The sequence below is a fragment of the Chlamydotis macqueenii genome, chromosome 1 (genome assembly GCF_036417535.1).
Source record: "Chlamydotis macqueenii isolate bChlMac1 chromosome 1, bChlMac1.mat, whole genome shotgun sequence".
Taxonomy (NCBI): Eukaryota; Metazoa; Chordata; class Aves; order Otidiformes; family Otididae; genus Chlamydotis; species Chlamydotis macqueenii.
Window position 1 is genome coordinate 195,087,748 of NC_141556.1, and position 15,586 is coordinate 195,103,333.

Consider the following 15,586-nt stretch of genomic DNA (forward strand, 5'->3'; position numbering starts at 1 on the left):
TGTTGCAGTTTTAACAAAAATGAAATTATTCTGATTCAGAGGTATATAATGAAATTCTTCAAACCATAAGAGAAATGGACACGAAGCCACATTTATAAAGACTTTTACTATTATAGATACTGTCTGAGAATCTAGTTTTGTAAGTTTATTCCCCAAAAGGCACTAAAACTACAATGGAAGCAAAACATTTGAAAAATTACCATCTAAGCAATATATGAAAAGCTGAAGAATCCTTAGGTCATTAAATTTAATACAATATAAAACCATGTAAAAGTATGATTTTAACACACAATAGCATATACTTGGTTATATTTTAATTCAGCACAATTAAAGAAGAAAGAATGTTTATAAGAAACAGTGTGTCCTTATTAAAGTAGCATGAAGCATTTCAGGAACTTTACAATTCATTCTTTCTATAAACAATTGTGGTTTTTTGGAATAGGCGAAAAAGCTCCCAAAACATAACTTCACAGTTACAGAAACAAACAAGTCAACCCAAGGTTTTCCAAAAATTATATTGAATCAATTTTATTTTTTATATTATAAAGTAGAGAGCAATAAAATGCAACAAGAATAATTCACTCATTTTATTAAATTAAAACTTGATGGGATGTAGACTATAAACAGTCTTTGAAGAAGTAGTAAAAAGGCTTCTGTTGTAGAATAAAGATGTTCTTTCCTTTTAAAGAGATTCCAATCCTCTCATTAGTCAAAAACAAACAGAGAAACTGATTACTAATTTCCTTCTTAATGTACACAGTACTATAAAGGTATCTATTTATATTGTCCTTTCTTGCTGTAACCTTAGTACAAAAGTTGTTTTCAAAGGTATCAACAAATTGCCCCTTTTAGGTGTCAGGAAAGAATTCATACTCACTGAGGCCTACCTGATAGTAGGCAGAGGCTCTACGAAGACTGCCTTTCTTTTGGCATCAACACAAAACAGAAACTAAAATTAATATGACAACATCAGAAGTGGAGTCAAGACTCCCTAAACATGTGGCATGACAGGAATGTTTATCTTCAAGTTGTATGAGGGAACTTTGCAATAGTGCTGGACCTGCTGAAATGTATTAACAAAATCATTTACTAACAAGAAAATGAGGTAACTGTGACTGTCATTTTTTGCCAAGCTTTCAAGTTAAAGCAGAAAACATCCTAAAGCAAAAAAAAAGTTAATCCTACTCCAACAGCAGGAAAACAGCACTTACAGTGAGGCTCATAGGGAGGAGGAGGATCACCACAAGGAACGCACTCCATATCTTGAAAGCCTCCAAGTTTAGTTTTCCTATAAAATCTAGAAGATAAAGGAATGAAAAAACAGTTAATCAAAACCAGTTATTTTTCCGTGCAAAATTGATCGGGTGTTGTAACAAAATCCTCTATTAACTGCAAACTTTTGTCAATCTGTGTCCCCATGAATACTATCAGTAAATAAAAGAAAATAAAAGTAAACAAAAGTACAGTAGCTATTAATTAATAGTATAGCAGTAGATCTAGAGTCAATTGAGGAAAAATTCTAAATCTGTTAGTCCAAATGTATAGTCACTATAATCCTATATTCACATAAGAAATAAACAATTCTGGAGATTTCAGACAGAAATCAGTATTGCATTTTCTACACAGATCACAACATGCAAGGCAATTATGACGAAGTTGCATTATGCAAGCTTATTTACACATTTAAAAAATAAAACTGAACTGATTAATCTATGTAAATCTCCTAAAAGAAATAAGATATTACAAGGTAATTATCACCATTAACAGTATATAAGGGACCAGGTGTCAGTGCTTTCCAGTTAAAATCCCTAAGATATCCTCTAGCTCAGAGAAGGAAAAATCACTCATAAATTGGCTCACTTATGTACTTGTACAGAAGGGCATGACCCCCCCCCCCCCACAAGCCCCACTTTAGCATGCTGTGTGACAAAATCTTCAGAAAATAACATTATTCTGATTGTTTTGTAGAATAGCTAAACAGTAAAAATGGCTTTTCAGAACTATATTTTAGCACAGCAACAATCCCTGTTCGATTTTTCCTTCTCCTCTAGGACAATCTTCACCACCAAGTTAAATCACAACGTGCATTGACTGTGAATGCAAATTAACAAAGTGATCACATGAGTCCCAATCTAGATTACCCAATTCTCCACTTTGTTTCTGTATTCTCACTTAAATGTATACTTTAAAAATTCTAAGTAACAAGCATTTCAAGGTATGAAAAAATGGATATTACAAACAGAAGTATCAGTCAGATGGTTTAGATAAGTAATAGCTATGGGAAGCCACAAGCAGTAACAGGTGAACAATAAAATAAAACTCTAAAGCAAACTAATCAGCCAGCTACTCATCCCTAAAGAAATTAATGCAAAAACATTTTTTAAAAAAAAGCTATTGTACCCAAGGAGACATTTTATTCTAAAGACCCTTCAAGAACTTTACTATTGAGTTGATGTTTGAAGACCCTACTGACTACAGTGACAGGCAATAGCCTACATTCCTAAATCAGGGAACAACAGTAGCTCCAAATGAAAAACTAGAACTTTAGAGTGTTATATTTCAAATTTGTATGAGAGTATGACATCCTCTAAAAAACTTATCTACAACAACTCCCTGATCAAGTAAGTTTGTCTGATTCTAGTACCAAGCTGGAATCAACAGCTGTGATCTGTTCAAGATGAGTATGCGAATTAAGTGTTTCCTGTAGTGGCAGTGGCACATTAAATAAAAGGTACTAACTCTACTGATGCTAAATTACTAACACTGCAAATGCCATTGAAGTATGAAGACTATATCAGCTAAAGCAAACAGCTTTGTAACTGCTCAAGAAACTCACGCTTTAACAATGTGAACAGAAACAGATTCATAGGCTGTAAGACTGTGATCATTTACTCTGAATGGAACATGTTAATATTTGTTTTTAGCTGACATGCTCACTGTAGTGTTTTGAAGCTGAACAATAGGGAATGGTATGTTGCAAACCCATACAAAACAGAAACAAATACGATTGCTGAGAGGTAAAACATTACCTAAACCATTTGGTTTGGCTAGCTATATCCTCCATTCGCTTAGGCAGCATCTAAACTAATGGACAGATACGAGTGGTGGCATGTTCTACAGTTCTATTCCTCAAAACGTCCAGACTAGATGACTTGTGACTCCCTCCCTCCTCATGTTTCCAACTTTGCTGCCAGCAAATGCAGGTTGTGCAAACAGCTCTCATTTTAACACATACTCAACACAGATACCTAGAATACATTCTAGACCAGAATACTGAGAAGCATTCCCAGGACCTCCAGTTTAGATTTACCCTTAATTCATGTTTTACTCTGGCTTCTTTTTTGTTCCATTCAAAATTTAGCTTATTTTCTTTACACCACAAGAAGAAAATCTCCCTGCTAAAAGCCAAATAAGCCCTAGAATAGACATATATTAATATATAATATGTAATATGTAATAAGAGCATAAATCAATCCACCATGTGGCTGCAGGTAGCATCAAAAGTGGTGGCAAGCAACAACTATTGCCTGAGGCTGCACTTTCTTGTACTGTGACTTAAACCAAAATTAGTTACCAAAGCTTTACCAAGTGTTTTAAAATGAAAAGATGTCACTTCTGGCTTGAGAAGAATGACTGTAGGAGCTTCAGCAGTGTTTAGGTATTTGATAGCTGGTATTTAAAAAAAAGAAAAAAGGTATATAAAAATAACTAAATTTTTTTTTGAGATATATATAGGAAACAAATACATGAACTTTTAAGTATCTCTGAAATATATACCCTGAAATTACAAAGGCTGTTACAATTGCAAGTAAGTTCTCATAATCTACTTCTATCCGTTAAACTACCAATTCATCTTTCAAAAAAGCATCAGAAATGCCTTTCAACAAATTCATGGCATTTATAAAAGTAGAACTTGGTCACAATGTAGAGAATAGCCTTTTAGAGCTCTAACAATACTGCAAACAGAGATTAGCAACAGAGGTTTGGGATGACTGGACAACAAACTAAGCACAAGCCTTGATTTATAATAGCAGTTTCAGTGAGCCTCTACACTGTTACAATTTGTTCCAAAGCAATTCTTCCAGATTCATTTATGATTCTCAGCTAGGATCATCCTATATTAATTTACCAACATGGTGAAGAAAATTCAGGAGCATAAACTACAGTTACTACTTTTGACCTAAAAACATATCCTGTTGTGATAGAACAAGGGGTAATGGGTTTAAATTAGAAGGAGGTAGGTTTAGATTAGATATGAGAAAAAAATTTTTTACAATGAGAGTTGTAGAGCACTGGAACAGGTTGCCCAGAGAGGTGGTGGATGCCCCATCCCTGGAATCATTCAAGGCCAGGCTGGATGAGGCTCTGAGCAACCTGATCTAGTCAGGGATGTCCCTGCTTCTTGCAGGGGGGTTGGACTAGATGACCGTTGAAGGTCCCTTCCAACTCTAACTATTCTATGATTCTATATGTGCATGAGAATTATTAGGCATTGACGTAAGGAGAGGAAAAAACCCAAGCAAACAATGTAATCGGTTTTCAAGAAGGTAATTGCTTATGTTTCCAAACGTTTAATTCTTTAAAACAATGAAGTCAGTCACCAGTAATACTCAATATTTTGAAGTATTTTGCTCAGGCACTGTATAGACAATACTCTCATAAACCAAATATGTAATCATCAAAACATTTCTTAGATCAGATAATTAAGACTGCAATTCTGAAATTAGGTGCTCAGATCATACAGTAAATTGTTGTCAAGGCCAAGATTAGAACCTAGAGCCTTCATACATACAGAAAGGATACAAACATTTATCCAGAATACATGAACAAGCAAATGTTAATGCAAATTAGTTTTGGATTTGTTCAAGTCTCATTTTCAGAAATGGACTTACCCCGGTAAACAGTCTCCACATAGAGCATTGCTGGTGGCAGAACAGTTGGCTTTCTGAAAGCGGTTAACTAATGCACAGTCCAGACAAGGCTTGCACTTCTGAAAGCCCCAGTCTTCCTTGAATCTGTTTGGCCTGCATGTCATGCACTGTGCATCCTCCCCATATCCAAAGCCGCATTCCTGTAGGGATTAACAAGCAATAGCAAGCTATTCAGTCACTGAAAGCGTGAACAAGAAGAGAATGCTGGGATAAAATTAAGATCTAGTGTAATTATTACTGAGACTAGGTCTTTCTAGAGACAAAAGCCATTCTTTCAGCAAGTTCAAATGTTTCTTCCACTGCTAATAATCTCCCTTACTTCTATAAGTAATACTTAGTCATCCACTTTATTCATGAAACCACTGTGTATTTGAATGATAAAGGGCTTCAAGGACTCCCACAGTTTCATTATTACTAGCTTATGGTAGAATTATTGAGCTGTCTGTTTTTTAATTAGGTCAGTCATGTGAAAGTGCAGAAACTGGGACAAGTGAAGTATAAAGGCACTTAGTTACAAAAACAGCAAAGAAGCACTTTGATATTAAGGTTCATAGCTAAGGTGAACAAAGTTAATTGCCAAAGAGAGTGCACTGATCTTCAAAGGCTTAGAATTTCTGTTACCAAATAAAACAGAGCTGGTTAATGACCATCAGCTAGGCATGAAACGTTGCTTAGCCACTAAGAATTTCAGAAACTCAGTCTGTTCCAGTTCTAACACCTCTTAAACTGTTTGAAAGTTTTAATAGCTCTGCAGATCACAGGGAGGCATGATATTTTACTATACAAGGAATATCATTGTGGTTGGTTATTATCCCAAATGTAGCTGCTTAAAGAAATTATTTCCATTTATTTGCAAAAGAACACCTCATACAACTGACAGGCTGCAAAGAGAAACACTTCACCCAACAATATGTAATAGTTTGCAGACTGAATTCTAAGAACTGATTATCAAGAACTATCAATCTATTGCATTTTTATGTCACTATTTCTTAGAGTTATTAAGTTACTAAGAGTTGCTACTCCCTTTTCTCATCAGAATCTTTTTTTTTTTTTTTTTTTTTTTTTTTTGCTGTACTTTGTAGCTAGATTTGATGCATTAGTGACACATTGCAAAACAGCAAGAGGAATACAACAAATTGCTGGAAAGGACTTATTGGGAAGGGAGTAGGTGGGAAAGGCACATTGTGGGGACTTCCTTCTCCAGTATGTGGTCTCAGTGGAAGAATAGGGCATCTTCCCAGTGGGAAAACTGCAGGAAATCTTCAGCTGGGGCAACTTAAGAGAAGATTTTCACCAGTTTCCTCCACAACACACGCATGTTAGATGCATATAAACAACTTTTTCCAAAGTCACCCAGCTAAGCAAATCTGCTGGTGTAAAAAAGCTTTGAACCTTGGAAATGCACCCAGGATTCTCCAAGGTTTTGCACTGAGAAAACATCTATGGAACAAGCTCTGTGATGGAGTTGGGCAATATGTATTTCACAGTGCCTCTAATTTGCAATGAAAAAGTAACAATAAGCAGCTTGAGATGCATTTTACCGGAGAGTCTAAGACTGTTCAATTTTCCTTTATGTTAAGAATATTTTTACTGTTTTCTGAAGAAGAACAAGCACTCAAGTCCACAGAAAATGAACAATGCTAAGAAAGCAACTACAAATGGACACTAAAAATAGTCTTCTTCCTCTGCCTCTAGACCCAGCAACTTAAAATGTAAGTTTTGATTTTTGTTTTGGTGTTTTTTAGCTGAAACATAGTTTCTTGCCATTGACTGTCATTCAGATTAAAGAGCAGAAAACCAAATCATTTCAGTTAGTAACAACGACAAAAAAAAGCATACTACAGTTTCATATGCTGTACAGCATGCTCCTCCTGCGAGATATTGACTTTAATAAAGCTGGTAGGCAAAAGATGATACAATTATTTCCTTTTTTTTTTTTTAATTTACTTCATATGTAGAACATTTTCTACCATTTTATTTCAAACCTACCAGTTTCTGCCAGGAATCAACGCCAAAACAATGGAGATTCTAGCAGTTCTATCTTATGTCACCTAAAAATATCCTAAATGTGTTCTGTTTTACACTCAGTTTCATTTATGCAATTGTAAGACTGTATACAAAGCTACATGATTATCACCGGGGACTTGAACCAGACTAAATTCTGTCAGGAGATTTTGCTCTTCCTAAGTCTAAATAAAATTTCTCATTGAATCTCATTATTCCTTAACACATTCTTTCTAAATACCTACTCTTTACTCTTTCTATTTATATCATTCAAAGAGTAGTGATATAGGATAGATTATATAGCTCAGTCAAACCACGTATATTCAGATCTTTTGATAAATCACTTGCAATCAGTCCCCCCAAGACCTAGTAAACTTTCAAATATAAGACTTAAATTAACTTAATTATAAGTTTTCCTTTCCAGACTACCTTTGAAGTTTCTGATCAAAAACAAGCAAACACCAGGAAATGAAGTTAGCATTAAATGCCTTCAACTCACTGGCCCAAAATACCAAAGCCTGAGTAAATTGTTTCTAGCTCTGCCAAATCTGCTTTGCTAAAGCTGGATGTATGGACACATCTTAGTGGTCCTTTGTAATGTGGAATGGTTTACTTTAAAGCTATAAAAATGGCAGATGCAATATGAAGAAATCTTCTGCCCAAGGAATTTACAGTTTCCAGTCTTTTCAAAGATGGCTTCCAAGCCTTGCCAGGAATTCTGCAGATATAATCCATAACAACTATAACTTTATGTATGTGCTTTTTATGTTCATATAATATTTGACATAGTTAACTGCCTGGCAGGTGCTAATAAATATTTAAGCTTGTAAGCCAGGCAGAACTTCAAACAGATCTGTTCTCATAATTAACCACATTCCCAAAACTGAAGGATCTGATGTAGACAATGGATTCAAATCCTTTAAAATCTTGGACTTTATAATTCAGCAGTCCAGCAAAGATACAAACAATCAATAGTTCATCTTTTTATCAGCACATGTGCAAAACTGATGTGCACCCGTTTTTTTAGTGGTCTGTTTACAAGGCTGTCAAGTTATACGGCTGATGAGATCTCAATAGTTCCCAACTCCCCTCACCCATTCTGTCCTCCCACTCGTATTTTTAAAAGAGCACTCCTCTCCCGTGGCAGTTCACCTCAGGACTGCAGAAAAGAGAAATAAAACTTTTAACCTCAAGTAGCTAGATTAAAAAAAAATATTTTTTTTTATTTTTGAGCCAGAAAAAAAAAAAAAGAGCACACAAATATTTATTTCTTCTATTGTGAAGTGTACTGTGAAGAACACTTAACCCACTCTTCTCTTTCCCCTTCCCCTTTCCAATGCTACCATCAATGGTACCAGATAACATTAATGAAAATTTTCTCTCTCAAATGATACACAGTACAAGCCATGAAAACCCAAACACTAATTTAGAAAATGGTATTAAAATTAATTAAAAAAAATCCTCGATATTAAAATGCACTTATATTTTCTCAATATTTATACTGCTTTCACCACCACAGTTTTGTGACATCTCGTTGCCTTTAATGTATGTATGCCCATAACAACTTTGTTCAGAAGTGGGTTTCACTAAGGTATCAAGTGAGATGACTGGTCAAGGCCACCTAGGAATCTGTAGCAAACCAGTTAACTAAACTCGTAACTTCGTTTCAAGCTAAAAATATTAAAAGCATTCAATAATACAGTCACCTCTTAAAGCACCACCTTGGCAATGTAGAAAGTAAATGAAGAGTAAATTAGATTTTAAACATTCTTTCAATTCAAATAACCTCAAATTTCATTTAGAAAATGCTTTCTAAATGAAATGAAGATCATAATCTGCAAGTACATTTTAGAATTTGTTTCTAGTTCCACTGATCAGCCACGACCTACATAAGTCCCTAGACAGTACAGCAAAGAAAAGTTCCACTTAGGCATGATGATTACAAGAATATTTGGGTATTCTCAATAAAAAGTCTTCCAGTCATTAAGACACTTTTAATTGATGTCAGGTCATATAACAGGTTGCAGCACTACACTGGTGCTGGGAAATGAAGTTTTTAGTAATACCTTTGAGCGTATGGCCTTGTTAAATAGCACACAGTTTTAACTTCCAAAAGTACCTTAGGCTGTGGATCAGCCTCATCTACAATACAATAATCAGCAGAAGTCTCTGAGCAGGACAGGCTGCGACAGTGTGCTGCAAACATGTCAGATTTAGCTGCTGTGGTGAAGTGCAAAGTTAGTGTCAGAGAAGTTTCATGCTCGGTGAGTAAGATTTGACATGCCTACATGCAGCTGTTCCAGCTTTCAGGAGACTGACCCAGAAACATGTGTTAGCCTCTCCTGAGCTGAGATATGGCAGGCTTCTTCATAAGCAGCTCTCTTGCTTCAAAAAGTTACAGAGTGACTGCTAAACATAGCAGCAGCTGCTCTCGGTAACTTCACTGGGACTACAGACAGCACACCACCTTTGATGTTCTGTATGAGGACTGGTAAATTCGAGAGCAGTGTCAAACAGTGTCTTCCTGTTTAATTCACAATTCCTTTTCTAAGCCGACATGCAGGTCTCCTTTTCCTTCATCATACACCTGGTGCAAGGAAGCAACCTACGATGCATATCCCTCCCTTGGCAACCACCAAACTGTCTCTGTCCCACAGGCTCTCTGTGCAGCCGCAGTCTCTTGGTGACAGTATTTATTATCACGTATTTGGTGGCAATGCTGGCTTAAGGCACTCTCTTCCTTTCACCTCTGCTTTTTTTCCCTTGTCATACATTGTCCTCAACTGTACTGATACATCTGATTGTGAGGCTGAGCCAGCACTGATCATGGAATCTGACCATGAGACTGATCCAGGTTAAAAGGGATCAGTTCAGTGATCTGTTCCACAGCACATCCTAAAAATCTACTGTGTCAGCATAACTGCACAGGTAGGGCACTGTGGAAAGAACTTACTATTGCCAACACTGTAATAATTTCAATGTTTCTGAAATATAAGCTCAGATGTGACCTGATGACAAAACAATCTAGAATTGCAGTTAAAGTTCTGAGTTGCAATATAAGCTTGATGAGGCTGAGATACGGACTGCTTTTTCACATATAAGTTAAAAAAATACATTGAAGCTGTAGTAAGTTATGGGACTTCTTTTAAAAAAGGCAAATTATGGTGACAGGACTGGAAGGACTCTTATTCCTGTACTGGAACATTTTCAGAAAAAGGCTGAAACCCAAACTATCCCAATTTTTTTTTCTGCATTAATTGTGATTTATATAAATTTGAATCATATATAAGGTTTGATTTATACAGGAACGCATTACTGGTAAGACAGGACAAAAAAGGCTCTTACTGTGAAGCCACCCAATGACTATTTAGGCACTGGCAACTTGAAGACACTTAAAGAATGAAAGATATTAAATCACTTGCTTAACTACATGATGCTTTGTTTCCTACTAAATGAACGAAAAATGAAGCAATGCTGAGCCACATGAAGCAAACACTTCCTTCTGAATCGATACAATTATTTCAGTCTCCCACCCAGAAGGGATGCACTGCTTAAAAAAAAAAAAAAACAAAAACAAAAAACAAAACCAAAACCACCCAAACAAAAAAAACCCACCCCAAACAAAAATCCCACACATTCAAAAGCAAGCTATTTCAGTGGTTCAAAGGCTTCACAAACACTATTAAGGACATCTGTTTATGAGAAGAAAAGGCTATAAAGTGGGTTTTTTTGGTTTTTTTGTTGTTTTTTTTTAATTGAACAAATAGAAGCAAACAAACAGGGGAAGCAGCTTTTAGTCCCCTCCCCATCAATGCTAAATTGCTGATACAATAGCAAAGTTGGCTTTCTCATGTCAGCAATATGTTAAAAGTACTTTATAAAAAATACAATCAACATAAGTGACCAATGGATTTTAGTTCTAAGTTAACGCAACATCTGCTGCTCTTAGAACAGTTGATAGGGAATCACAAATGAAAAGTTGAGAGTTTACCATCTTTTCTTATTTTAAGGAAGAAAGAATTATTTTTAAAACATTCTTGAAAAAGAGAGTCCCAGTAAACTGTGACAGCAAAAGCTGAAAATAGTCTAGATTTGGAATTAGCTACATGAAATAAGGCTAGGGGTTTTTGTTTCATGCTATAAAGGGTGTCTGAAGTTGCTTATCTATGTGGACAGGAAGGTCAATCCAATACATTGAGCACTAGTTTCCAACTAAACTAAACATTCTCCATAGAATCATAGAATAGCCTAGGTCGGAATGAACCTTGAAAAACATCTGGTCCAACCTTTCATGGGACAGGGAGAAGAGATGAGATAATCTAGCACCCTGCCCAATTGCATCTTAAAAACCTCCAGCAATGGGGACTCTATCACATTCCTGGAAAGGTTGTTCCAGTGAATGACTGTTCCCACTGTAAAAAATTAGTTTCTCATATAAAGAAAGTACAGCTTGTACCCATTGTCCCTTGTTTTGTCCATGTGGTGCATTGGAAGAGAGAGCCTCCATCCTCTTGTTCCACCCTGCGGCCTCTGTTTACTCTGTTCCACCAAAAACTTCCACCATAGAATCACAGAACAGTCAGGGTTGGAAGGGGCTTTAAATGCCATCTAGTCCAAGCCTCTGGCAAGGAGCAGGGACATCTCCAACCAGATCAGGTTGCTCAGAGCCCCGTCCAACCTGGCCTTGAATGTTTCCAGGGATGGGGCATCCATCACCTCTCTGGGCAACCTGTGCCAGTGTTCCATCATACTCAGTGTGAATCTACCTTCCTCTATTTTAAAAACATTATCCCTTGTCTTATCACAACAGGCCTTGCTAAAGAGCTTCTCCCCATTTTCCTATAAGCCCCCTTGAGGTACTGGAAGACCGCTATCAGGTCTCCCCGGAGCCTCCTCTTCTCCAGGCTGAACAGCCCCAACTTTCTCAGCCTGTCCTCATAGGAGGGGTGCTCCAGCCCTCTGATCATCTTCATGGCCCTTCTCTGGACTCCCTCCAACTGGTCCATGCTCTTCTTATGTTGGTGGCTCCAGAACCGGACACAGGACAGGTGGCGTCTCACAAGAGCACAGTAGAGTGGGAGAACCACCTCCCTCGACCTGCTGGCCACACTCCTTTTGATGCAGCCCAGGATGTAGTTGGCTTTCTGGGCTGCAAGCACACATTGCCACTCACGTTGAGCTTCTCATCCACCAGCACTCACAAGTCCTCCTCGTCAGAGCTGCTCTCGACCCATTCCCTGCCCAGCCTGTATTTGTGCTTGGGATTGCCCCGAGCAGGACCTTGCACTTGCCCTTGTTGAGCTTCACGAGACATTACCACGGGCAGGTTGATTTCTGTGCTAGTGTCTCAAGTATTAATTAAGAAAAGGTAACAAGATTTCCGTAATTTAGAAAGGTATTATGAAATGCTCACATAGCACAGCAACAAAGGTCATAGAAATAACTCAAGTTAATAGTTTTAAAAATAAGTATATATACACACACATGTATGTGTGTATACATACATGCACGTATATACACACCCACTCTATACAGGTGGTATTTTGCCCTGCACATTTATCCATTCTGTTGATGCAAGTCTGTGATGTATCTGAGTTTATCTGCTAACATGGAACAGACTGGACTGTCACACAGGACCTGATTTGATTAGGCTATAGCCATACCTTAACTCACTTGTGCACACTGTATTAAGCTTCTTAAGTCTGATCTTCAGGTTTCACTATATCTTCCCTTAAGTGTAGGGACAACTAATCACTGTTGACTTAACTGGGTTTTATCCACAACAAAAATCCCATTGAACTTTAAAAAACCCAACATTCTAGATATCACAACTAGGTAACAACGAGGTAACTCTGAGCAACCTGATCTAGTCAGGGATGTCTCTGCTTCTTGCAGGGGGATTGGACTAGATGACCTTTAGAAGTCCCTTCTAACTAACTATTCTATGATTCTGATGTATTAGCTCTGATTTCCGTAACATCATATACTCAGTTTAACAAAGGCAAAAGGAAAAAAGTACATGCACAAGTGTACTTATACTCTAACCTCGTTGATGATCAATTCAGTGGCAATGTATTTAAGTCATAGTACCCATTTGTACCACGGTATTTATCTTAATTTTTATCTTAAAAACTCCAGTTTTGCTTTCATAGTGTTTAGCCTACTAACTCTACTTGACTTTTGAAAAGAATACAGTCCCTATTTTTGTCTAGTCTGCAATAACAATAAAGAAATCTACAGATTTACATTGTAAGTAAGATGAAATAGTTTCTCATAAATAAGAGTGAAGTGAGGGCTTTATGGTTCTTGAGATTGGACCTATCTGCTTCAGCTTACTCAGCAGCAGAACTTCTATCTGAACTGAGTTTTGAGGGAAGGAAACAGGGACACATGTTTTCATCAGCCATTCACATCGTCCACTGCTGCATGACCCAATAGCTGGCCTTTTGTATTCAACAATATAGGCTGAGGTTTTTTGTAACTAACATAAAAAAGAAACCTATTAGTCAATTGCTTAAAACACTTTGAGAGGGCACTGAATGAAAACACCCACTGATAACATTGTATTTTACTATATACTTAGACATAGTCATACTGACACAAGCAGCCGTATATCTCGTTTTATCCACGAGCACTAAATATTTGATAGGAAAACAGTCACATGATTTCTTATGAAGAAACTGTTATTAAACTACACCATAATTACACCATTACTCATACGTAAAAAAAAAATTAATAAAAAAAAAACCCAAGCAAACAAACCCCCCCCTGTGCTGCAAATTACTTCAAGTATATAATTAAATCCCTTTTCCCTTTGCATTCTGACCTTTGACTTAACATACTTTGTTGCTTCAAGCTGTAGTTCAGCAAGACTACTCTCAACTGCATTTCAGTAACAGCCACAGCATCACATCCTTCACTATGATTCACAGAAAATTGTACCTCTATTTATAAAGGAAATGAGGTTTCCACTTACATTTAGGTTTGAGCAAAATCTGTTTAGTTATTTCTATTCTGGTGTAGTAGCAAAAAAAAATAATATTTGAAAGCCTATTCATGTCTGGGAGAGGTAATTGCTTACACATTGAAATTAATTCAGCATTCATAGTTTCAGAAAAAATGGTCCTAAGAATCAGGACTATCAGATTGTAAACAAAAGTTGTTAAAGTAAAAACACAACTTGAATAGTGTACTATTGCAAAATATAACCCTCCTATTTTAGTTTAGCATTTCTTTGTTAAATTGAAAGGAAAGTATAATTACTGAGTGCATTAGTTTTTACACATACTAGATAAGTGTGCTACATCATTGTATATAATGCTGCTTTAGTAAGACCACTGTTATGAAGTGTCGTATTTACAAGTGCCTTTATAAATTAAAACACCCCCCGGAACCTTTCAGTTCTCAAATTTAAGCCCAATCTGAAAAAGAAAAAACACCAAAACATCCAAACAAAACCACATCCATATCGTTAGTCATCTTCAAATCTCTACTTCATCAGCATTGTTTGGATGACTAAACCTTAACTAATACTGCCTAACATAGAAAGCAATCCTCACTGAAGCGGGAAAATAAGTATTTCTGTTAATGCACGGAATACTAGCTACAGAGGGTGGAGAGCTAGGGAAAATGTGTCACTCAATTTCAGTAAATCTCTTCAAACCACCCACAAACCACAATACTTAACTTGCACTTTTTTTCAGAGCTGAATGTAGTAAGAAATACAAAGCCACAAACTGAAAGCTTCTTTTCCCCTGTTGTTTAAACACACATACACACTAGACTTAGTAACATTTCATGTTAAAAAATTTTAAAAAATAACATTTCAAATTCCCCCTTGGATCTACATAACATACTTGCCTACAAAAGCAACCCTGAAAATTAAATTTCACTCCTCCTAAATAATATCCTAAATTCTACCTTTATTATCCTTTTTAGTCTATCAATAAGAATGAAAAACAGAGTTTGCCCTTCTATATGCAAAGGCACGGGGCAGGGCAGGTACTTCTCTCTTGCTTTACGGCACAGTTACGTCTGGGCCACAGTTTTACACTCTAACAACGGGCAAGATTTAGTTATAGCAGCTGGACACTGAAGAAAGAGTCTTATGCTTATGCATGAGGCTTGACAAGTCTGCTCACCCTTCATGATACCAGCTTGCATCCTCTCTTTTTTGCCTTACCATCTTGACACTTCTAGCATGACACATCTGCTTCCCCAAAACACGCAGTCTCCCCATGACTCATAATTCATTTGTTACCTCATTCACCTCCAGTGATCAAGTTAGTGAATGGCACCATATCCCTCCTACCCTCTCGTTCCAGCTATATATCTTCCTTTATTGTTCTCTATCCTTGCTCATACACAGCACCTACCTTCTCTGTGCCGAAAACAACTTAAGATCCCCCTCATGACTTGCACTCAGACTTGGAATTTTGCTGGAAATTTCGCCAAGTTAACTTTCTAGTTCTACTGAACCCCAGTCCATATCCTCAGTCACCATTCATCTCCATTGATTCATTCTGCACTCCTAAAAAAACCTGCTAATTTCAGAACTTTTATGGGGATTTTCTTTTGGAAGAGAGGCAGTTGTTCTAAAAGGAAAAACAGTTCCATAGGACTCACAATAACAATATTTCCTTCTCCATTAT

The 15,586-nt window shown here is 36.8% G+C and overlaps 1 protein-coding gene across 3 annotated transcripts in view; it reads right to left on the reverse strand.

Moving 5' to 3' along the window:
* TNFRSF19 (TNF receptor superfamily member 19) overlaps positions 1 to 15,586 on the reverse strand; it is a 64,229-nt gene that overhangs the window by 30,330 nt on the left and 18,313 nt on the right. For all 3 annotated transcript variants that reach the window (XM_086742272.1, XM_086742267.1, XM_086742279.1), the window contains exons 4-5: positions 4,893 to 5,071; positions 1,212 to 1,297 (exon numbers count right to left, since the gene is read on the reverse strand). In XM_086742272.1, coding sequence (XP_086598398.1) covers positions 1,212 to 1,297; positions 4,893 to 5,071 — 265 coding nt within the window. The remainder of the gene's footprint in view (positions 1 to 1,211; positions 1,298 to 4,892; positions 5,072 to 15,586) is intronic.